Raw genomic sequence first — 25,271 nt, forward strand, 5'->3', positions numbered from 1 at the left:
GGCATGATTTTAAGCAGTTTTACAAAATGAAATGAGTAAGAGATGGACAATTCAAGGTGCACTCATTTGCTTTTATCTGATCACTGAAACTGTTGAGATCTTTTCATGCCTTGATCTACATTTATTTTTTTCAACGTGTGTTGCCTGTTTACATCTTTTGCCTATATTTCTAGTGTGGTTTCAGTGCTTTTCATTTTTTTAAGTAATTTTTATTTATTTTTAAATTTTATTGGATTATAGTTGTTTTACAGTGCTGTGTTCGTTTCTGCTGTAGAGCTATATGTTTACACGTGTTTGTGTTAGTTGCTCAGGCATGTCCGACTCTTTGTGACCCCATGGACGGTAGCCTGCCGGTCTCCTCTGTCTATGGACTTCTCCAGGCAAGAATACTGGAGTGGGTAGCCATTCCCTTCTCCAGGGGATCTTCTCGACCCAGGGAGAAAACCCAGATCAACTGCATTTTGCAGGCAGATTCTTTACCATCTGAGCCACCAGAAAAGCCCCTTAAGTTGATGTATATCCCTTTTTTCTGGATTTCCTTCTCATTTAGGTCACTACAGAGCATTGAGTAGAGTTCCCTGTGCTATGCAGTAGGTTCTCATTAGTTATCTGTTTCAATGTTTTTCTTATCTAATATATTTTGTCACATTTGTAACACTTGTCATTTTTAATATTCAATTTTACTAGTTATGTAGTTAAATCATCATTCATTTAAACATTTCAAAACACAAAATAGTAAGATTTTTAAAGTAGATCAAAAATGGTTTTACAATAACATGGTTATTATTCTTAATGAATCTTCTTCCCATAATCCCCCTGTCATTCTTTTCTTGTGTATTAGCATAACATCTGTTTAGATGTTAATTTACATGACTATGGTATTTGAATTAAAATTATGTAGACTGACCAATTAAGAATAAAATATTAATAACCCAATATAAAGAAGGCATAACAAAATTAAAGAAAATAAAAGATTAAAATTATTAATAAGCATGACATTTTACCTCACTACTAATTAAATTCATTAAAAATAAAATGACAGGCTACTATTAGTATCTTCCATCTATAAATTGGTAGGGATTAAAAACACTGTGATGATAACTGAGACTGACCCTCAGATATGCTGCCAAAGGGGAGAGAAAATTGGCTCAACTTTAAGTTTCATGACTAGCAAGAAACTTAAAAATGTTTATGAACATTGACTTAGAAAATTCACTTATATAACTGAGGCTAGTGAGTGAGTGAAGTCACTCAGTCATGTCCGACTCTTCTGTGACCCCATGGACTGTAGCCCACTAGGCTTCTCCATCCATGGGGTTTTCCAGGCAAGAATACTGGAGTGGGTTGCCATTTCCTTCTCCAGGGGATCTTCCCCACCCAGGGAGGCAGCCTCAAAAATGGAGAAAAAATTTACATTCATAGATAAAAATAGGATTCAGTACAAATGCCCAATGATAGAGAATAATTGAATAAGTAATAACACAGTCATCTTTGGAGTGTTAAGTATTTATTATGTATGTATAAATGGTATTTACTAAAAATTTCAGTGATAGGGGAAAACACTCACAGTGTGCTTTTAAGTGGAAAAGGCATGATGCAGTGATTATAGTAAAATAAGTTGTGTGTCACAGTGTGTATATGTGTATGTTTTGTGTTTGTATGTGTCTCGTGCATATCTAGAAAGAAATGCATAAAAAATACTGAAAGTACTTATCTGGTAGGAGTATGGATGATTTTTATTTTCTTTTTTATATTTATGCACATGTTCTGAGCTTCATTCTATTTACAAATCATTGTTTCTACAATCAGAAATATATTTTACTGTTAAGGAAGACTAAGGATGATGAGTAAATCTCTCTCCTTTACTGGATTCATGTTCACTTTGCTCTCATTGCTTAAATACATTGAACAGAATCCTAGACAAGGAGTCTGAAGGTGTGTTTTCAGGTTATGGTGCAGAAATTTACTAGCTCTATGACACTGGGCAAATCTAACTTGTACGTGCTGTTGTTGTTTAGTTGCTAAGTTGTTTGACTCTTTGAAACCCCATGGACTGTAGCCTACCAGGTTCCTCTGTCCGTGGGATTTTTCCAGCAAGAATACTGGAGTGGGTTGCCCTTTCCTTCTCTAGAGGATCTTCCCAACCCAGGAATCGAACCCACATTTCCTGTGTCTCCTGCATTGGCAGGCAGATTCTTTACCACTGAGCCACCTTAACTTGTAAAATGGGGATTTCTACCTTCCCTGCGTGTACCATTGGAAGGTTGTAAGAATTCAGGTGAAAATACCAACATAGACAAAAAAACTTGGCAAACTATGATGCAAAGGATTCCTGAAACCACTGTGAGGTTTGATAATTTCTTAGGACTCACAGAACTCAAAAGCTGTTATCACCACAGTTACAGCTGGTTACAGGAAAAAGATACAGATCAAAGTCAGCTAAAGGAAAAGTCACACAGGGCAGTCTGGAAGGGTTCAGGGCAAAGCATCTGTGTCGTCTCCCTCTTGGTCTCCGTGTGTGACACCATGCAGAGTATTGCCACCCAGGAATCCTGGTGGTGGCCCAAACGTTGGTGTCCAGAGTCTTTACTGGGGCTTCATTACATAGGTGTGATTGATCGATTGCCCACATGGTTGAACTCAGGTTCTAGGTCAACCGATACCATGTTACCCAAAGCCCCCTCCCTCAGTCACATGGTTGGCCTTTCTGGCATAGCAGCCTCTACCCTAACCCTACCCTAAGATTAAGTGTGGCCAGTCTCCACCCTAACAGCGTTAGTGTGGCAGCCCCTCTGTAAATAAAGACACTTTTATCAGGTATGACCCTGATTACCTACCAGAGTCAAGGCAAAGGCCAGATACCTGTTTTCAGTTCAGTTCAGTCGCTCAGTCATGTCCGACTCTTTGCGACCCCATGAATCGCAGCACGCCAGGCCTCCCTGTCCATCACCAACTCCCAGAGTTTACTCAAACTCATGTCCATTGAGTTGGTGATGCCATCCAACCATCTCATCCTCTGTCGTCCCCTTCTCCTTCTGCCTTTAATCTTTCCCAGCATCAGGGTCTTTTCAGATGAGTCAGCTCTTCACATCAGGTGGCCAAAGTATTGGAGTTTCAGCTTCAACATCAGTCCTTCCAATGAACATCCGGGACTGATCTCCTTTAGGATGGACTGGTTTGATCTCCTTGCAGTCCAAGGGACTCTCAAGAGTCTCCTACAACACCTCAGTTCAAAAGCATCAATTCTTCGGCACTCAGGTTTCTTTGTAGTCCAACTCTCACATCCACACATGACTACTGGAAAAACTATAGCCTTGACTAGACAGACCTTTGTTGGCAAAGTAATGTCTCTGCTTTTTACTATGCTGTCTAGGTTGGTCATAACTTTCCTTCCAAGGAGTAAGCATCTTTTAATTTCATTTTGGACCAGGCTAAAGTCCTCACTAGGACTTTAGGGGGTGCCGGTGGTAAAGAATCCACTTGCCAGTGCAGGAGATACAAGAGTTGAGGGTTCCATCCCTGGGCTGGGAAGATCCCCTGGAGTAGGAAATGGCAACCCACTTCAGTATGTGACCAAAAGAGATGGAAAACAATTTTATGGAGGGGTCTATTATTTACTGGGCTTCCCAGGTGGTGCTAGTGGTAAAGAACCCGTCTGCCAGTGCGGAGACATAAAAGACACAGGTTTGATCCCTGGGTCAGAAAGATCCCCTGGAGGAGGGCACGACAACCCACTCCAGTATCCTTGCCTAGAGAATCCAATGGACAGAGGAGCCTGGCAGGCTGCAGTCCATGGGGTCACAAAGAGTCGGACACGACTGAAGCAACTTAGCACACTATTATTTACTATGTTATAACTGAAATAAGAGAGGATAGGATTTCCACAGGTACAAGTGTTAATGCAAATACATTTTTCCCTGACCCACAGAACCTTGGAGACCACCTTTGAGAAGGGAATGTGCTAACAGGGGTGCTGCAGAGAGGCATTTGCTGCTCGGGCCTGGTGCACTGGGAAGACCCAGAGGAATCGGGTGGAGAGGGAGGTGGGAGGGGGTATCGGGATGGAGAATACGTGTAAATCTATTGCTGATTCATGTCAATGTATGACAAAACCCACTGAAAAAATAAATAAATAAATTAATTAATTAAAAAAAAAAAAAAGAGAGGAGACATTTGCTACAGTCGTTGTTCACCGCAGAGATGAATCAGGCTGGGGAACCACTTACTGTCCCACCGGGTATAGGAGCCTGACCCTCTTCTCAAATATGTCTCTCTGTTAGCAAATTTATCTAATGTGAGTGAGTTATAAGCCTGTTTTTTCACAGGTTCCTCTATCTGGCACCGTCTCCCTCTGTAGTGCAGCTGAGCTTGCTACGTACAGTGAGGGGGAGATGATAAAAATAAACTGGCTCATTTCCCTTTGCAGAGTTTCAAATCTCTAGCACCATGTCAGGTTGGATCCATAAGGTTTCCTAAGAGTGAGATTAGAAAAAGGAAAACCCAAGTTTATTTTCTCATGAAATTAAAAAAAAAAATTAGAGCACTATGAAGAGAAAGAATCCTCCTCAGAACACTTGCTCGAGGACAACCGCGTGCTTTTATGGAAAAAGAACCAGTGGCAGAGACTCAGAACGAAAGTGTTCAAATACAATTGCCTTCAGAGGGAAGAATTTCAGCCTTTGTCTGGGGGGTTTTTGGGAAACAAATAACTTGTCATAAATCGATGTTGTCAGTAAGTTGGGGTTGTATGTTCTCTCTCTTTCAAGGAAGAACTGGCCACGCAGAAGTAGTCCGGGTGGTGTACCAGCCAGAACGCATCAGCTTTGAGGAACTGCTCAAGGTCTTCTGGGAGAATCATGACCCGACCCAAGGTAGATGAGTGAGCCAGTATTTAATTATCTTACTAATTACAGCTGGGATAATTAGTGTTTGAGCTGCACGGAAGAGATGAACCTTGAAATCACACAGGAGCTCAAGAATATGATTGCAGACATTTATTGACGGAGAAGGGGAGGGGCTGGGGAAAGGAGGGCGAGAGAATAAAGGCGCAGCCCCCATCTGCGCCCCTCCCTCTGTTACAGCTGTCAGGGGTGGGAAAATTCCCACAGAGAAAGACGCCAGACAATAGAGATTCGTTCACCTTTGATTATTGCATTATTCCTCCTTAATGCAGTCTTTTGTCTACAAAATTAAAGTGTCTTTCTAGCAGCTCCAAAGTTTTCCTGATTTATGGTTCCTTTATTTCCCTGAATTTAGCCTTTCTCATCTTTTGACGTTATCAGCCTTTTTTTTTTTTCCCTTTAAATGTCTGAGGGTGATAAAAAAAACCAAAACATAAAGGTAAAATGCAATATGCAATGGGTTCACAATGTTTGGGTTATTTAAATATTTATTTTGTCTTCTTTGGAATTTACTATATGGAGATATTAATATATTTGGGCTGTAAACAATGGTGGCCAGGAATTTTATTTGAATGCACACACAAGCGAATATCTCATGTTGGCAAATATCATTGTAATATCCAATAATGGAGTGGTTTCCAGACTTCAACTTATCAGCCTTACAAACACTGCTTTGCCAGTGTAATGATCTGATATTATGAGTCTTATGAACTGAAGAGTCCTATATGTACGATATGATTTTCACAAACCCTGTTCATTTAGCAGGCTTCCCTGGCGGCTCCGATGGTAATGAATCTGCCTGCAATGCAGGAGACTGGTGTTCAGTCCCTGGGTCAGAAATGGCTATCCACTCCAGTATTCTCACCTGGAGAATTCATAACCTACATCTAACTAGGCTGAGAATTCTGTTGGCTTTAACAAAATATTTAGGCTTCCCAGCTGGCACAGAGGTGAAAGAACTTGATTGCCGATGCAAGAGACGTAGGTTCAATTCCTGGTTAGGAAAATCCCCTGGAGAAGTAAATGGCAAGTCTCTCCAGTATTCTTGCCTAGAAAATCCCATGGACAGAGGAACCTGGCAGGCTACAGTCCTTGGAGTCGCAAAAGATAGCAATTGGTCTATTTAATGAAAATATTTTCCCTTTGGTGTCAAGTCTTGTGGGAGTGGGTGCGTGGTGTTGGCTCTTTCCTGAAGAATGGATGTGTTTTTCCAAACTTGCATTGTGTTTTGGGGTGGAACCTTACCGAGACCCTAGCAACCCCAGCGCCAGGTTGGTAAGTCCTGAGTCCTGAGGCCAGGGTGATTTCCCAGAGGGCAGAGGTCAGAGCTACGGCAAGAACAGCAACATAATCAGCAAAGGAGCCAGGGTCAGGCAGGTCCAGGATGCAGCTCATCCAGCAGGGTGACTGAAGGTGGGAATGAGGCCAGGAGCAGGTTCTCCATGACTGTCAAGTCTGGTTGACGTGGGGGGATGAGTCCCTGGTGGAGAAGCAGTGAGATGGGGGGCAGGGGAGGTATAGGACTGTTAAGGGCAAGAGTATCATCTTCAGAAGGTTCAGATGCCACCCTGGTTGGGACTGCCGCACTGTCACATCATATAAGAATGGCAGGCCTGATGGCTTAGACTTCTGTGGCTCAATGAGAAACTGATTGGTGAGCTCCATAAAGAAGAGGGGTGACGGCCAGGATCATTCTGAGGAGCCTTTGATTCAGAGGCAGCAGCTGTTCAGCCTCTTGCTCAAAGCCAAGGGTCAAGGCGGGATGCTGGGGGCTCCAGAGTTCTAAGTGGAGACACCTTTCAGGAGCCCAGGTGAGCCTGAAGTCATGGAGCAGACAGGCTCTATGCAGGCCCACAAGGCTGGGTCTGTGGCCTTGGCCTGGCCACCCGTGTCCTGATAGAACCACCTTGTTCTTGTCCTCTGCAACATTTTAAAGAAGGTGAAGTCTGCCATCTACTTCTCTCTCCTTACTCCTCTTAATGTCCATTTTATCATTTTTGAGGGACAGGGATGTGAACCATTTTTAATGGTCTTTATTGAATTTGTTACAATCTTGTTTCCATTATATGTTTGGGTTTTTTGGCCCCGAGGCATGTGGGATCTTGGCTCCCCGAACAGGGATTGAACCCGCAGCCCCTGAATTGGAAGGTGAAGTCTTAACCACTGGACCACCAGGGAAGTCCCTACCCATTCTATCACATCTTTACTAGCACACCTCAGATCACTAATTCTCGCCCCTGAATCTCAGGGGAATTCCACCTGCAAAAGCATTTTATTAGAACCTGTTGTTCTCCCCATCCCATGGATCAGATTGGTCTCAACGTTGGAAATTCTTGGTTTGCTATGGGTATGAATTTGCTAGGGCTGCCATCATAAAGTATCACAGCCTGGGTGGCTTAACCAACAGAAATGAACTTTCTCACAGTCCTGGAGGCTCGGAGCCTAAGTTGAAGGCACTGGCAGGGTTGGCTTCCTGTGGCTCATCAGTGGCTGTCTTCTCCTCATCTAGCCTTCCCTCTGTGTGTGTCTGTGTCCTAATCTCTTTGTATAAGATCACCAGTCAGATTGGATTAGGGCCCACCCAGATGACCTCCTTTAATCTTAATCAGTAAAGACTCTGTCCCCAGATTGCACTCAGCACTGGAGATTAGAGCTTCAACATGTAAATCATGAGAGGAGGTGGGACGCACTTTAGCCCATAGCACTGTCTGATAATGCAGTATTTAATAGGTTGATGTGCTAGTTTTCAGAGGTACTTTTTTTTCCTGACAGGGTGTTCATAGGCTTATAAACTGAAAGAGACTAGAGATCATCTGTTCCAACCTCAGCTTCAATTCTATGAGTCAGAAGATGAAATTGCTCATGGTGGGGGTCACAGACAATGGGATTGGAATACTGAGTGACCTATTCTTACACTAATATTTTGGACAAATTGTGCATGTAGGAGGAGAGCTTTTCTACCCTTGTGTATACTTGTTTCTGCTTAGAGTAGTGCTTCATGCAGTGTACACAGTCATGCACTGAATCCCAAGGTATCTGACCTTCCCGCATTTATATTAGAATTATTTTTTAGATAGTTTGGTGTAATGGGTCATGGTAAGAATCTTTTTCTGCCTTGTAGGGTTTCCTTATGGCCCTTCTGGAAATAGGACCAATGGAAAGATCATGTGATTTAGGCCTGCTCAGTCACAGTATCTTTTCCTGTTGTCACCAATGTTCGATCCAAACAATAGGCATGTGACTCCAGCAGAACCAACTAGAGTCTTTCCCTGGGAGTGTTGTATGTTGTCACTTGGCTATGGGTGTGGGTTATTCCCCACACAGAGCACCTGACCATGTGGCCCCCAAACTTCCCCAGGCTCCAGACACCATGGCAGAGCCTGACATTTAGATCTGGGTTCTGGCCCCAGTTGGACCTCTTCCTAACCTCGCAACCTTGGCCAAGACACTTAATCTGAAACTCTGTTTTCTCATCTACAGAAAGGGGATAATAATGTCTATCCTGCCCACTTCTTGGGTTGTCATAGGAATGAAATGAAACCATGTGAAAATCACTTGAAAGAACCATGGTCAAAAACCAGGGTCAAGAACCCTGCACGTGGTGGCATTGTAGCTGTGTTCTTCTCAACACAATACATTGTCACCAGAGTTATTTATTTATTTTTGTTTCTTTGATTTCTGTGGGGAACTATTTACTGTCTGCCTACTACAGTGTGGGTTTTCTACCATGGAAGTTCTTTTGTACTTCCTGCTAGTTGGAAAGATTTCAGCATTGCTTGCGTTCTCATTTTGTGATGAAACTGCTAGTGGTGATAGTGATGAGGTTGATAGACAGAAAGCTTATCTTTGCTGCTGATACAGCCCTCAGAAGAACCAGATAAAGTCCCAGCCTCTCGTGCGTGCTCTGCATCCCCGCACCTCATATGCTCTGTGCATGAATTCCATCATTTTGGCCCTCTTGTTTCTGCATAGGAATGCAAGTCCCAGACCCTGAACCTTGGGCCAAACCACAAACACACAAGTACACAATGTGGAGACTCAGCTTTGCCTTACTTGATTGCATAAACCTGACTTCTCTATCCAACCTGTTTCCCCTCCATCTTGAGGGAAAGGACAGCACATTTATGAAGTATCCGTTATGGCCCAGTCTCAGCGCTAGATGCTTTATACCTATTATTTCACTTAACGCCTACCATAACCTGATGAACTGGGGTTTACTGTCTTCGCTTAACAGAAGAAGAGAAATGAAATTCCAAAATACTGACAGTCTTGCTTGATGTTGTTGGCAGTATTTGAACACAGCTCTGACCAAAGCCCAAATCTGTTTTCTTTCTCCTATACTGGAGGGATCCATGCTTCTTGATGAGGAGGACCTTTTCTAAGGCTAAGCATTGTTCAGGATCCCTCATGTAACATAGCTGTGCCCCTAACAACCTTTTTAAAGCAAATATATGAAGATGCTACTACAAATTTAGTCATGCTGTAAATTGAATGCCCCTTTTATTAACCAGCACCATGTCAGCTACCTCTGCAAAATGGAAATGCTCCCATGCATAATGTGCCCGACAGTCACTAGGCCACACCTGCTGCCCAGTTGGATGTCTGGACCTCTGGTAGTAGCTCCAGACCTTCCCAGGGACTAGGGCACTGATGGGGAACTCCTCCGGTGCACTACCAAGGGATCAGTAGCCTCTCCGCAGAGGCCTCCTGGCTGAGACTGTGAACTGAACCAATACCAGTGTCCCCATTTCTAAAGGATCGGAATTTCTGGGTGTGCAGCCACCAACAAGAACTAAATTTCGCAGACTCTGAATGACTAAGTATAGCCACATGTCCAAACCCAGACTAGAAGAGCATGAGGACAAGTGATAGTGTGAACTTCCGGGTTAAGTGCGCTTAGAGGAAGGGCAGATGACGTCAACTTCCCAGTCTGGTGCACTTAGAGGAAAGGCAGATGATGTCAGCTTCTGGGTCCAGTGCACACAGAGGAAAGGCCATTCTCTTCTCCTTTCTCCCTTCTCACATACTGCCTGTGGTTGCAGTGATGACTGTCTTGGACCACAGGGATGGGGGCCTCACCCGTGTAATTGAGGACCTACAGGATAGAAGGTTCCAGAGTCAGTACCCCAGGCTGGACTCTTTATGCAAGATCTGTCTTCTCTAAGCTACTGTTACTTTGGTTTATTTTAGGCCTTTTTTTTCTTTTTTTCTCCTACAACAGCTGGACTAATCCTTACTAAAATAGCTTTCAATATAAGCTGGTGATGAACTCCCAGTCACTCCTCTGAAGATCTTAATTAAAATGTGTCCTTAATTAAAACGTCTTTAATCAAATCTGTTAAGAGTATGGACTCTAGGGTTAGAGGATATGGCTTTAACCAGTCCTGCCACACGCTGTCTGTGTGGCCCACTCACCGCCTCTCTTCTCTGTGCCTGACCACCAGGTCCCAGCCCTCGTTGCTCTCATCTGGCCGCCACGCCAGCCTCCACCTGGCCTTACCCTTTCCTGACCGAGTGCCCACAGTGACCTGTCAGAAGCACCAAAGGGAAGTCTGTCCCTCTCCTGACTTTTCTTTGTGATGACATACACACTCTTCAGGCTTCCCCGGTGCCTCAGTGGCAAAGAATCCGCCTGTAATGCAGAAGCTGCAGGTTTGATCCCCGGGTCTGGGAGATGCCCTGGAAGAGAGCATGGCAATGCGCATCAGGATTCTTGCCTGGAGAATCCCATAGACAGAGGAGCCTGGTGGACTACAGTCCACGGGTTCCCAAAGAGTTTGACACGACTGAGCGACTAACCCTTTTGGAAAGTAAGCTTCATATTAAATAATTTTTCACTGAACAGCTGGATGAATGAACCTCAGTTTTCCCATCTGTACAATGGTTGTTCTCCCATCGATGGCGTCAGGATGTATTAAGGAATGTAGTCTGTTGTACAGAGCCCAGCACTGGGTACAGAAGAACGACATCGGATATAATAGCCACCATCCTCATCCTGCCCATGTCCTAAAGAGCCATTTCACCAGCTCCCATCCATCTGCCTTGCTTTCTCTTGAACCCCAGTACTTCTCATTTTTTTTTCTCTCTCATTTCCCCCATCTCATGTTCTGAATACCCTTGATCATCCCTTACACTTGGTTCATACCTTTTATCCTCAATCAGCATTCCTTTTCCTCCCATGCCCACCCTCCACCCTCCCACAGGGAGCTCCCAGTTGTCCTCAGGAGCTTCATCTGTCTGCCCTCATGGGCCACATTGTCTCTGGTGTTGGTTTCATGGAGTCCTGGGACCACATACCCTAGCTTGCTGCCTTCCCCTCAGAACCAACAGTAGGGAGTTGATGTGGTTTCACAGCTTGTGGTTGGAACTAGAGGCCCCAAGGACTCTTCTCCGTTCAGTGCCCATGGAGCACACATTCCCCGCTCCCAGCCCACTCTCACGCTCCTTGTGCTGCATTGTTCAAGGTGCGTGGTTCCCGGGAGGCCCCGGAAAGTCGGGAGTGGGGCTGGTCCACTGCATCTTCAGCAGGTTTGCTTCATAGCCTCTCTCCAGGTGCACCAAGGAGAAGCCAGTGCCCTGTGCTGTCTACTGAGGAACGTTAATTGGAGAGAAAAAAAAAAAAATCCCCTTGTGTTTTCTCAACAAATTGCCATTTAAGTGCTGGTGCTTATATATTTGAACTTGCCAAATTAATATCTGAACTTCATTGTGCTGACCCTTTTAAGTTAGTTTTTTGAAAATAAGTCTCCGGTTTTGAAGGACTATCCCTTTTTTAGCCCACGTACAAGGAATCTATCATCTGCAAATAATTAGACAGTGGGAATTATATTGTATTGCTAATGAGCAGATGTGCATGCTTATAGTGGAGGAACAGCTGCACACAGACAAAATGCAAAAACAACCCAAACCCAGCATTATGAATTCTGAAAGCGACTGCATTCTTTTAAGAATTTCAAGAAACAGGAAAAAAAAAAAAAAGAAAGAAACAAAGAATTTAACTGATACTTTTCTTTATTAATTGTTCTTTCAGTTGTACTTTTCCTTGCATAACAGTATCACACATGGACATAGTATCTTTGCTACTTGCAAATGTGCTATTTGCACTTTCAAATCCCTCTCTCATATAATACTATAGAGCTTATATTTAACATTTTTCCTCTGCCCTTCCTAGTGCTTTAGGGTTTGCTGCCTACAGACTCAATGACAGACTCCTACTGTGTGTTTACTCTGGGCTGGGCATTGTGCTAGGTTCTTAATGTGCATGTGATCCCATTTGATCCTTAAATAACCCAAGAGTAGGCAGTCTTAGACCCATTTTACAGATGAACAGATGGGCCCAGGGAGGTGAAATGATTTGCCATGAGCCAGTTCGTACATTATTGTCAGAGCTGGGATTTGGACCTACCAGTTCAATTTCACATCTTGTGTTACTTCCATTGTATGGTATATGGTCATACATTGTCACAGATGCTGTGGACTGACAGAAGACACAACTGCACCCGAACCTGCAACAGCCGCACATCATCCAATGAAGAGTATCTGTCCTCGTGAGCACCTTGTAATAGCTCTTACAGTTTTGTAATCCTTTTGAGGATTTTCAGTATGAAAAAGTTCAAGTAGACTTTTTTTAGACTATAAATTAAAATTTGTTTGTAATAGATAGTGTGGTAGCAGTGTGTGTGTGTATGTGTGTGTGCGCGTGCAAACGCTGTCATGTCTGGCTCTCTGTAGCCCCGTGGACTGTAGCCCTCCAGCTCCTATGTCCATGGGATTTCTGAGGCAAGAATACTGAAGTGGAGTGGGTTGCCATTTTCTTCGCCAGGGGATCTTCCTGACCCGCGTCTCTTGAGTCTCCTGCATTGGCAGGCGGATTCGTTACCACTGACACCACCTGGGAAGCCCAGAAGAGTTTAGGAATGCTACTATCTTTTGTCAGCCTTTACAAAGGGCACATATCTGAGAATTTCCCTTGAAAGATGTGATTAGATCAGTGAATTCAAATAGACTTTTGCCAAGAAGAATTCCACATATCTTAGATTGGAGTGGTTAGGTCATTTAAACTTGGCTGATTAGTTCCTGAAGTAATGTAAAATCCGTAAGAAGAAATGAAGTCAGAAGAATTAATTCACATAAAAGAATATTAAATTAGATAAGAGGAAAAATTAGAAACAATAACATTGGCAGAAGCTAGAATTTCCAGGTTCTTAAATGGCAGACTAAGCTATTTGGATGAGCTATCTCATCAAAAGCCACTCAACATGTTGGACAAGATATAAAAAACATACTAAAAGCATCACATCAAAACACAATGAAATTATTATGAATTACCATGTTAAAATTGAAGGGAAAACAGAAATCTAGACAGGTAAGCAGGGGACTAAAACCCTTTTGCTCTAGGAAGTTTGCCAGTTCCAGAAGAGTTGAGTCTTGAAGGCCTTATTAATCAAACTACAATGAGATGTCCCCTCACACCTGTCAGAATAGCTAACATCAGAAAGTCTACAAATAACAAATGTTGGCTAGGATTTGGAGAAAAGGAAACCCTTCTTCACTCTTGGTAGGAATGTAAATTGGGGCAGTCACTAAGGAAAACAGTATGCAAGTTCCTCAAAAAACTAAAAATAGACCTGCCATATGATCTAGCAATTCCACTCTTGTATATATACCCCCCCAAAAAAAGAAAATTGAAAACATTAACTTGAAAAGATACATGCACCCAAGTTTTCATAGCAGCATTGTTTACAGTAGCCAAGATATGGAAGTAACCCAAGTGTCCATCAACAGATGAATGGAAAGAGAAGTGTGTGTGTGTGTGTGTGTGTACAATGGAATATTACTCAGTCATAAAACGTATATGCTTCCATTTGCAACAGTGTGGATGGACCTAGAGCATATTATGTTTAGTGAAATAAATCAGAGAAAGACAAATGCTCTATGTTGTCACTTATATGTGGAATCTAAAAAATAGCACAAACAAATGTGTGTAACAAAACAGAAACAGACTTGCTAATGTAGAGAACAAATTAGTGCTTACTAGTGGGGAGAGGGGAGGAGGGGGGCAAGATAGGGGTAGAAAGTTAAAGTACAAACTACTAGGTATAAAATAAATAAGTGGAGGTTATCTACAACCCCCAGTCCCAACCTCATGGGCCACCTAGCCTGTCAGCCTTTACAAAGGGCACATATCTGAGAATTTCCTGAGACATTCCTGAGATATTCACATATCTGAGAAATTCCTGAGAAATTCCTGAGAATACCACATATCTGAGGTAGGTGAAGTTTCTGAAAACCAAGTGAAGCCCAGGGCGAGCTTAACACGTAGGCTGTAAGTAAATAATAAAACCTGCCAGCTTCCTCGCCAAGAACTCCAGGCAAATTTGTGCTGAAATTCCATGTAAAACGAATGCATATTCTACCTCCTAGTCCCCGCTGCACTGTCCAGGTCACTCACCGCCAAGTTCTGGCTTTGACTCAAGGTCAGTAGTTGAAACCACAGTGACAAAGAGTCAGCTAACTTTTGCAGAAGCAAGAGCAAGTGCAGACACCCTAAGTTGCTAAGTCATGTCTGATTCTGTGATCCTGTGGACTGCACCGTGAGTGGAAGAGCGGAGGCTCCTCTGTCCTCCACCGCTTTCTAGAGTTTGCTCAGATTCATGTCCATTGAGTCGGTGGTGCTATTTAACCGTCTCATCCTCTGCTGGCCCCTTTTCCTTCAGTCTTCCCCAGTATCAGAGTCTTTTGAATACAATCAAATGTCAAACAGCCTGAAACCGTGGATAATAATGTATGACTGTGGGACAACTTCCTAGTGTTAAGAAGTAAGCACCAGGGCGAGCAGAGGGATGGTGGCAGAACCTGTGGCTAGGTGGGAAGCTCACCCTCTGGGAGGAAGGGAAGCAGGGACCACTGCTGCCAAGGAGTGAGGAGACTCCTGGAGGCCAAGGGTCAGGCCAGCGCTGTCTCCTCCAGCAGCGGACACCGCAGAGATGGTGCAGCCGGCGGGTGCACCAGCCTCCAAAGGCGACCCTGCGCACAGGTGGCAGTGTAGAAGCCAAGATGGGAGCTTCCAGAAGTACTTTCAGAAAAATAAGAGTGAACCTCAGTACGCAAACACAGGGAACTGAAAAACCACAGTAAGCCTTGTTACTGAGTTTGAGAGGAGAAGAGACTGCAATTATACACTTAACAAGTTCTTTCCATATCTGGACCCCTGCCTGTCTGTGATGAGTTGTCCTCAGATGGAGAAACTGAGTCCTAAAAGGTTGCAACATTGTTGAAGTTATGCAAAGAAGTAGCGTATGGCTTATCTAGGAGGTAAAGATGGCAATGGCTTCTGTTTGGTTGGCACCCTCTTGAAGAGAAATACTTTGGCTCAGCTTAAGATCAATCCCTGAGCCTTTGGAATGGGAGCACTGACTCCAAGACCCTAGACTACCAGAGAACTAACCCTGCTGCTGCTGCTGCTAAGTCACCTCAGTCATGTCCGACTCTGTGCGACCCCATAGACGGCGGCCCACCAGGCTCCCCCATCCCTGGGACTCCCCAGGCAAGAACACTGGAGTGGGTTGCCATTTCCTTCTCCAATGCATGAAAGTGAAAAGTGAAAGTGAAGTCGCTCAGTCATGTCCGACTCCCAGCGACCCCGTGGACTACAGCCTACCAGGCTCCTCCGTCCATGGAATCCTCCAAGCAAGAGTACTGGAGTGGGCTGCCATTGCCCTCTCCAGAACGAACCCTAGGGAGTATCAAATAGTGAGAAATCACACCAACGAAACCACTTGAATACAGGACCCAGCATCACCCAACCATCAGTAGCACCCTGTGCAGGACGCCTCATCTAAGCAAAAATCAAAGCAAAAATACAAACCCAATCATCAGCAGACAGGATTACCACCTCACTCACTCTTGCCCATCAGAGGAAAAACAAAGAAACAAACAAACAAAAACTCAGCAGAAATCTCACCATATACAAAGCTTACACAAACCACTGGACCAACCTGAGGAGAGCAGAAACCAAAAGGAAGAAAGAATTCAACCTTCTTCAAGGAAAGAATTCAACTTTCCTTGAAGCCTGGGAAAAAGAGACCTCAAACACAATAAGTTAAAAAAGTAGTGAAAAGGTAGAGAAATACTGCACAGATGAAGGAACAAACTAGAAACACAGAAGTCCAAGTAAGTGAAGAGGAAACAGGCAAACTACCCGAAAAAGAGTTCAGAATGATGATGGCAAAGATGGTCAAAAACCTTGAAAACAAAGTGGAGGAAACGCAAGAATCAGTTAACAAAGACCTAGAAGAATTAAAGAATAAACATATAGAGATGAACAGCACAATTACTGAAATTAAAAATACTCTAGAAGCAATCGATAGGATATCTGAAGCAGAAGAACAAATCAGTGAGCTGGAAGATAAAGTGGTGGACATAACTTCTGAAGAACAGAATAAAGTAAAAAGAATGAAAAGGACTGAGGATAGTCTCAGAGACCTCTGAGACAATATCAAACACACCAAAATTCAAATTGTAGGGGTCCCAGAAGAAGAAGAGAAAAAGAAAGGGTATGAGAAAATTTTTGAAGTGATTATAGTTGAAAATTTTCCCAGCACGGAAAAGGAAAAGGTCAATCAAGTCCAAGAGTCACAAAGAGTCCCATGCAGGATAAACCCAAGGAGAAACACACCAAGACACATACTAATCAAACTAACAAAGACTAAACTCAAAGAAAGTATTAAAAACACCAAGGAGAAGCAACAAGGGAAACCCCATACACTTAACAGCTGATCTTTCAGCAGAAACTCTGCAGGCCAGAAGGGAATGGCAGGATATATTTAAAGAAAGGGAAAAATCTACAGCCAAGATTACTGTACCTGGCAAGGATCTCATTCAAAATTGACAGAGAAGTAAAAAGCTTTTCAGACAAGCAAAAGTTAAGAGAATTCAGTACCATCAAACCAGCTTTACAACAAATGTTAAAGGGACTTACATAGTCAAGAAATACAAGAGAAGAAAAAAGGTCTACAAAATCAACCCCAAATAATTGAGAAAATGGCAATAGGAACATATACGTCAATAATTACTTTAAATGTAAATGGATTAAATACTCCAACCAAAAGATAGACTGGCTGAATGGATACAAAAACAAGACCCATATATATGCTGTATACAAGAAACTCACTTCAGACCTCAAGACACATATAGACTGAAAGTGAGAGGATGGAAAAATATATTCCATGCAAATGGGAAGCTAAAGAAAGCTGGCATAGCAATCTTCATATCAGACAAAATAGACCTTAAAGAAGATTACAAGAAATAAGGAAGGACACTACATAATGATCAAGGGATCAGTCCAAGAGGAAGACATACAATTATAAATATCTATGCACCCAACATAGGAGCACCTCAATACATAAGACAAACACTAACAGACATAAAAGAAATTGACAGTAACACAATAATAGTAGGAGACTTTAACACCCCACTCACACCAATGGACAGATCATCAAAGCAGAAAATTAATAAGGAAACACAAGTCTTAATGATTCATTAGATGAGATGGATCTCATTGATATCTTCAGGACATCCCATCCAAATGCAGAATACACCTTCTTCTCAAGTGCACATGGAACATTCTCCAGGCTAGACCACATCTTAGGTCACAAATTAAACCTCAGTAAATTTAAGAAAATTGAAATTGTATCAGGCATCTTCTCCAACCATAATGCTGTGAGACTAGATATCAATTACAAGGAAAAAACTGTAAGAAACACAAACATGGAGATTAAACAACATGTTTTTAAATAACCAACAGGTTACTGAAGAAATCAAAAGGGAAATAAAAAAAATTCTAGAAACAAATAGCAGTGAAAACACAACGACTCAAAACCTATGGGATGCACCAAAATCCCTCTAAGAGGGAAGTTTATAGTAATACAATCCTACCTCAAGAAACAAGAAAAACATTGAATAGACAAACTAACTCTACACCTAAAACAACTAGGAAAAAAAAAGAACATTTCTATATACTAACAATGAAAAATCAGAAAGAGCAATTAAGGAATCAATCCCATTCACCATTGCAATGAAAACAATTAAATATCTAGGAATAAACTTACCTAAGGAGACAAATGAACTGTACACAGAAAATTATAAGACACTGATGAAAGAAATCAAATGACATAAACAGATGAAGAGATATTTCATGTTCCTGGGCAGGAAGAATCAATATTGTGAAAATGATTATGCTTCCAAATGCAATCTACAGATTCAATGTGATCCCTATCAAATTGCCAATGGCATTTTTAACAGAACTAGAACAAAAACTTTCACAATTCATGTGGAAACACAAAAGACCCCAGATAGCCAAAGCAGTCTTGAGAAAGAACAATGGAGTTGGAGGAATCAACCTTCCTGACTTCAGATTAGACTACAAAGCTACAGTCATCAAGACAGTATGGTACTGGCACAAAAACAGAAATATATACCAATGGAACAAGATAAAAAGCCCAGAAATAAACCCATGCACCTATGGGTACCTTATTTTTGACAAAGGAGGCAAGAATATACAGTGGGGCAAAGACAGCCTCTTCAATAAATGGTGCTGGGAAAACTGGACTGTTCCATGTAAAAGAATGATATTTGAACACTTCATAATACCATATACAAAGATAAACTCAAAAGGGATTAAAGACCTAGATGTAAGATCAGAAACTATAAAAGTCTTAGAGGAAAACATAGGCAGAACACTTGATGACATACATCAAAGAAAGATCCTCTATGACCCACCTCCTAGAGTAATGGAAATAAAAGCAAAAGTAAACAAGTGGGACCCGATTAAACTTAAAAGCTTTTGCACAGCAAAGGAAACTATAAGCAAGGTGAAAAGACAACCCTCAGAATGGGAGAAAATAATAGCAAATGAAACAAGTGACAAAGGATTAATTTCCGGAACATACAAGCAGCTCATAGACAACTCTTTACCAGAAAAACAAACTACCCAATCAAAAAGTGGGAAAAAGACCTAAATAGACATTTCTCCAAAGAGGATATACAGATGGCTAACAAACACATGAAACGATGCTCAACATCACTCATTATTCAGTTCAGTTCAATCACTCAGTCGTGTGGGGCCACCCAAGATGGCTAGGTCATGGTGGAGAGGTCTGACAGAATGTGGTCTGCTGGAGAAGGGAATGGCAAACCACTTCAGTATTCTTGCCTTGAGAACCCCATGAACAGTATGAGAAGGCAAAATGATAGGATACTGAAAGAGGAACTCCCCAGGTCGGTAGGTGCCCAATATGCTATTGGAGATCAGTGGAGAAATAACTCCAGAAAGAATGAAGGGATGAAGCCAAAGCAAAAACAATACCTAGTTGTGGATGTGACTGGTGACAGAAGCAAGGTCTGATGCTGTAAAGAGCAATATTGCCTAGGAACCCGGAATGTTAGGTCCATGAATCAAGGCAAATTGGAAGTGGTCAAACAGGAGATGGCAAGAGTGAATGTAAACATTCTAGGAATCAGTGAACTAAAATGGACTGAAATGGGTGAATTTAACTCAGTTCAGTTCAGTTCAGTTCAGTCGCTCAGTCGTGTCCGACTCTTTGCGACCCCATGAATCGCAGCACACCAGGCCTCCCTGTCCATCACCAACTCCCGGAGTTTACTCAAACACATGTCCATCGAGTCGGTGATGCCATCCAGCCATCTCATCCTCTGTTGTCCCCTTCTCCTCCTTCCCCCAATCCCTCCCAGCATCATGGTCTTTTCCAATGAATCAACTCTTCGCATGAGGAGGCCAAAGTATTGGCGTTTCATCTTCAGCATCAGTCCTTCCAATGAATACCCAGGACTGATCTGCTTTAGGATGGACTGGTTGGATCTCCTTGCAGTCCAAGGGACTCTCAAGAGTCTTCGCCAAAATCACAGTTCAAAAGCATCAATTTTTCAGCGTTCAGCTTTCTTCACAGTCCAACTCTCACATCCATACATGACCACTGGAAAAACCATAGCCTTGACTAGACAGACCTTTGTTGGCAAAGTAACGTCTCTGCTTTTAAATATGCTATCGAGGTTGGTCATAACTTTCCTTGCAAGGGGTAAGCATATTTTAATTTCATGGCTGCAATCACCATCTGCAGTGATTTTGGAGCCCCCCAAAATAAAGTCTGACACTGTTTCCACTGTTTGCCCATCTATTTCCCATGAAGTGATGGGACCAGATGCCATGATCTTAGTTTTCTGAATACTGAGCTTTAAGCCAATTTTTTCACTCTCCTCTTTCACTTTCATCAAGAGGCTTTTTAGTTCCTCTTCACTTTCTGCCATAAGGGTAGTGTCATCTGCATATCTGAGATTATTGATATTTCTCCCGGCAATCTTGATTCCAGCTTGTGCTTCATCTAGTCCAGCGTTTCTCATGATGTACTCTGCAAAGAAGTTAGATAAGCAGGGTGACAATATACAGCCTTGATGTACTCCTTTTCCTATTTGGAACCAGTCTATTGTTCCATGTCCAGTTCTAACTGTTGCTTCCTGACCTGCATACAGGTTTCTCAAGAGGCAGGTCAGATGGTCTGGTATGCCCATCTCTTTCAGAATTTTCCACAGTTCATTGTGATCCACACAGTCAAAGGCTTTGACATAGTCAATAAAGCAGAAATAGATGTTTTTCTGGAACTCTCTTGCTTTTTTGATGATCCAGCGAATGTTGGCAATTTGATCTCTGGTTCCTCTGCCTTTTCTAAAACCAGCTTGAACATCTGGAAGTTCACGGTTCATGTATTGCTGAAGCCTGGCTTGGAGAATTTTGAGCATTACATTACCAGCGTGTGAGATGAGTGCAATTGTGTGGTAGTTTGAGCATTCTTTGGCATTGCCTTTCTTTGGGATTGGAATGAAAACTGACCTTTTCCAGTCCTGTGGCCACTGCTGAGTTTTCCAGATTTGCTGGCATATTGAGTGCAGCACTTTCACAGCATCATCCTTTAGGATTTGAAATAGCTCAACTGGAATTCCATCACCTCCACTAGCTTTGTTCATAGTGATGCTTCCTAAGGCCCACTTGACTTCACATTCCAGGATGTCTGGCTCTAGGTGAGTGCTCACACCATCATGATTATCTGGATCGTGAAGATCTTTTTTGTACAGTTCTTCTGTGTATTCTTGCCACCTCTTCTTAATATCATCTGCTTCTGTTAGGTCCCTACCATTTCTGTCCTTTATTGAGCCCATCTTTGCATGAACTATTCCCTTGGTATCTCTGATTTTCTTGAAGACATCTCTAGTTTTTCCCATTCTGTTGTTTTCCTCTATTTCTTTGCTTTGATCGCTGAGGAAGGCTTTCTTATCTCTCCTTGCTATTCTTTGGAACTCTGCATTCAAATGGGGATATCTTTCCCTTTCTCCTTTGCTTTTCACTTCTCTTCTTTTCACAGCTATTTGTAAGGCCTCCTCAGACAACCATTTTGCCTTTTTGCATTTCTTTTCCATGGGGATGGCCTGAATCCCTGTCTCCTGTACAATGTCACGAACCTCTGTCCATGGTTCATCAGGCACTCTGTCTATCAGATCTAGTCCCTTGAATCTATTTCTCACTTCCACTGTATAGTCATAAGGGATTTGATTTAGGCCATACCTGAATGGTCTAGTGGTTTTCCCTACTCTCTTCAGTTTAAGTCTGAATGTGGCAATAAGGAGTTCATGATCTGAGCCACAGTCAGCTCCTGGTCTTGTTTTTGCTGACTGTATAGAGCTTCTCCATCTTTGACTGCAACGAATATAATCAATCTGATTTTGGTGTTGACCATCTGGTGATGTCCATGTGTAGAGTCTTCTCTTGTGTTGTTGGAAGAGGGTATTTGTTATGACCAGTGCATTCTCTTGGCAAAACTCTATTAGCCTTAGCCCTGCTTCATTCCATACTCCAAGGCCAAATTTGCCTGTTAGTCCAGGTGTTTCTTGACTTCCTACTTTTGCATTGCAGTCCCCTATAATGAAAAGGACGTCTTTTTTGGGTATTAGTTCTAAAAGGTCTTGTAGGTCTTGATAGAACTGTTCAACTTCAGCTTCTTCCATGTTACTGGTTGGGACATAGGCTTGGATTACCGTGATATTGAGTGGTTTGCCTTGGAAACAAACAGAGATCATTCTGTCATTTTTGAGATTGCATCCAAGTACCGCATTTCGGACTCTTTTGTTGACCATGATGGCTACTCCATTTCTTCTAAGGGATTCCTGCCCACAGTAGTAGATATAATGGTCACCTGAATTAAATTCACCCATTCCAGTCCATTTTAGTTCACTGATTCCTAGAATGTTTACATTCGCTCTTGCCATCTCCTGTTTGACCACTTCCAATTTGCCTTGATTCATGGACCTAACATTCCGGGTTCCTAGGCAATATTGCTCTTTACAGCATCAGACCTTGCTTCTGTCACCAGTCACATCCACAACTGGGTCTTGTTTTTGCTTTGGCTCCATCCCTTCATTCTTTCTGGAGTTATTTCTCCACTGATCTCCAATAGCATATTGGGCACCTACCGACCTGGGGAGTTCCTCTTTCAGTATCCTATCATTTTGCCTTCTCATACTGTTCATGGGGTTCTCAAGGCAAGAATACTGAAGTGGTCTGCCATTCCCTTCTCCAGTGGGCCACATTCTGTCAGACCTCTCCACCATGACCCAGCCATCTTGGGTGGCCCCACACGGCATGGCTTAGTTTCATTGAGTTAGACAAGGCTGTGGTCCTGTGATCAGATTGGCTAGTTTTCTGTGATTATGGTTTCATTGTGTCTGCCCTCTGATGCCCTCTTGCAACACCTACTGTCTTACTTGGGTTTTTCTTACCTTGGATGTGGCGTATCTCTTCACGGCTGCTCCAGCAAAGCATAGCTGCTGCTCCTTACCTTGGTTGAGGGATGTCTCCTCACAGCCGCCCCTCCTGATCTTGAATGTGGAGTAGCTCCTCTGGGCCTTCCTGCCCATTATATCTATTACTGTGGGCAGGAATCTCTTAGAAGAAATGGAGTAGCCATCATGGTCAACAAAAGAGTCAAAAATGCAGTACTTGGAGATGCAATCTCAGAAATGACAGAATGATCTCTGTTCGTTTCCAAGGCAAACCATTCAATATCATGGTAATCCAAGCCTATGCCCCAACCAGTAACATGGAAGAAGCTGAAGCTGAATGGTTCTATGAAGACCTACAAGACCTTTTAGAACTAACATCCAAAAAAGACGTCCTTTTTCACTCATTATTAGAGAAATGCAAATCAAAACCACAATGACATATCACCTCACATCAGTCCAAATGGCCGTCATTAAAGAGTCAACAAACAATAAATGCTGGAGAGGGTGTGGAGATAACGGAACACTCATGCACTATTGGTGGGAATGTAAATTGATACAGCTACTATGGAAGATGGTAAGGAAATTCCTTAAAAAACTAGGAATAAAGCCATCATATGACCCAGCAATCCCACTCCTAGGCATATACCCTGAGGAAACCAAAATTGAAAAAGACACATGTATCCCATTGTTCATTGCGGCACTATTTACAATAGCTAGAACATGGAAGCAACCTAGATATTCTAGCAAGCTAGAACATGGAAGATGTCCATCGACAGATGAATGGATAAAGAAGTTGTGGTAGTTAGACACAATGGAATATTAGCCATAAAAAGGAACACCTTTGAGTCAGTTCTGATGAGGTGCATGAACCTAGAACCTATTACACAGAGTGAAGCAAGTCAGAAAGAGAAAGATAAATATCATATTCTAATGCATATATATGGAATCTAGAAAAATGGTACTGAAGAATTTATTTACAGGGCAACAGTGGAGAAACAGAGAGAATAGACTTATGGACCTGGGGAGAGGGGAGGAGAGGGTGAGATGTATGGAGGGAGTGACATGGAAACTTACATTACCATGTGTGAAATAGATGGCCAGTGGGAATTTGCTGTGTGGCTCAGGAGACTCAAACAGGGGCTCTGTATCAACCTAAAGGTGTGCAGTGGGGAGGGAGATGGGAGGCAGTTTAAGAAGGGAGAGGATATATGTATACCTATGGCTGATTAATGTTGAGGTTTGACAGAGAACAACAAAATTCTGTAAAGCAATTATCCTTCAATAAAAAATAAACAAATTTTTTTAAAAAAGCAATAAGGATATGTTGTACAACACAAGGAAATATAGTCATTATTTTGGAATAACTTTATTTTTTGCTTCAGAAAGTTGATATTTCATTTTAAAAATTTTTATTGGAGTATAGTTGATTTCCAATGTTGTATTAGTTTCGGGTGTGGGCTTCCCAGGTGGCTCAGTGGTAAAGAATTGCCTACCAATGCAGGAGATGTGAGTTCTGCCCTTGGGTCAGTAAGATCCCCTGGAGTAGGAAACGGCAACCCACTTCAGTCTTCTTGCTTGGAAAATTCATCTGGGCAGAGGCGTGCGGAGGGCCACTTGCATACGGAGGCGTATGGACGTCCATGGGATGCAAGGAGGCGGACACGACTGTGCACACGTGTGGGCAGGGTTGGTTTCAGGTGTTACAGCACAGTGACTGAGTTACACGTACACACACATCCAGTCTCGTTCAGAGTCTTTTCCCACGTAGGTCACTGCAGAGTGCTGAGGGGACTTCTGTGCTGTACGGGAGGTCCTTATCAGTTATCTGCTTTGTCTACAGTGGTTTAAATGAAGTATCGTCTAAAGCTGAAGTACACTCTATAAAAAATACAGACTCACCATGCGGTACATCTGAAATGAATATAGTATAAATAAGTTATTCTTCAATAAAAACAAGATAAAAAGAAAATCTAAAATATTGTAAGAGGAGTGAAAAAAGTAAATTCTAAGTAGATTACAGACCTAAATGTGAAAACAAAACTACAAAACTTCACATAGATAGTATTATTATGATCTTTGGTTTGAGAAGTGTTTCTTAAACACTATATAAAAAGCACTAGCTATAAGGGAAGCTATTTGATAAATTTAACTATATTAAAATCACAACTTTGGTTCATCAAAAAAAATCAGAAAAAGATGTAAGAATAGATTATATTTGCCAACATATCTCAGACATATAAAAAGTAGATTTTAAAAATATCTGCAATAGATTTTTAAAAATGCAGGCCACTGGCTAGGAAAATGGGGCAAAGGACTTGTAGTGGTGAGGAAACATGAAATGATAATCTATGCCATTATTAATCAAGTAAATGCAAATGAAGATCAAGTGGGATTTCATTACACAGCAAGTTCAGTTCAGTTCAGTCCCTCAGTTGTGTCCAACTCTTTGTGACCCCATGGACTGCACCACGCCAGGCCCCCCTGTCCATCACCAACTCCCAGAGTTTACTCAAACTCATGTGC

The 25,271-nt window shown here is 42.3% G+C and overlaps 1 protein-coding gene across 7 annotated transcripts in view; it reads left to right on the top strand.

The window, feature by feature from the left end:
- Positions 1 to 25,271, top strand: part of MSRA (methionine sulfoxide reductase A) — a 374,360-nt gene that overhangs the window by 230,762 nt on the left and 118,327 nt on the right. For all 7 annotated transcript variants that reach the window (XM_043486559.1, XM_043486558.1, XM_043486557.1 and 4 more), the window contains one exon: positions 4,767 to 4,871. In XM_043486559.1, coding sequence (XP_043342494.1) covers positions 4,767 to 4,871 — 105 coding nt within the window. The remainder of the gene's footprint in view (positions 1 to 4,766; positions 4,872 to 25,271) is intronic.

Source organism: Cervus canadensis, chromosome 14 (genome assembly GCF_019320065.1).
Source record: "Cervus canadensis isolate Bull #8, Minnesota chromosome 14, ASM1932006v1, whole genome shotgun sequence".
Classification (NCBI taxonomy): Eukaryota; Metazoa; Chordata; class Mammalia; order Artiodactyla; family Cervidae; genus Cervus; species Cervus canadensis.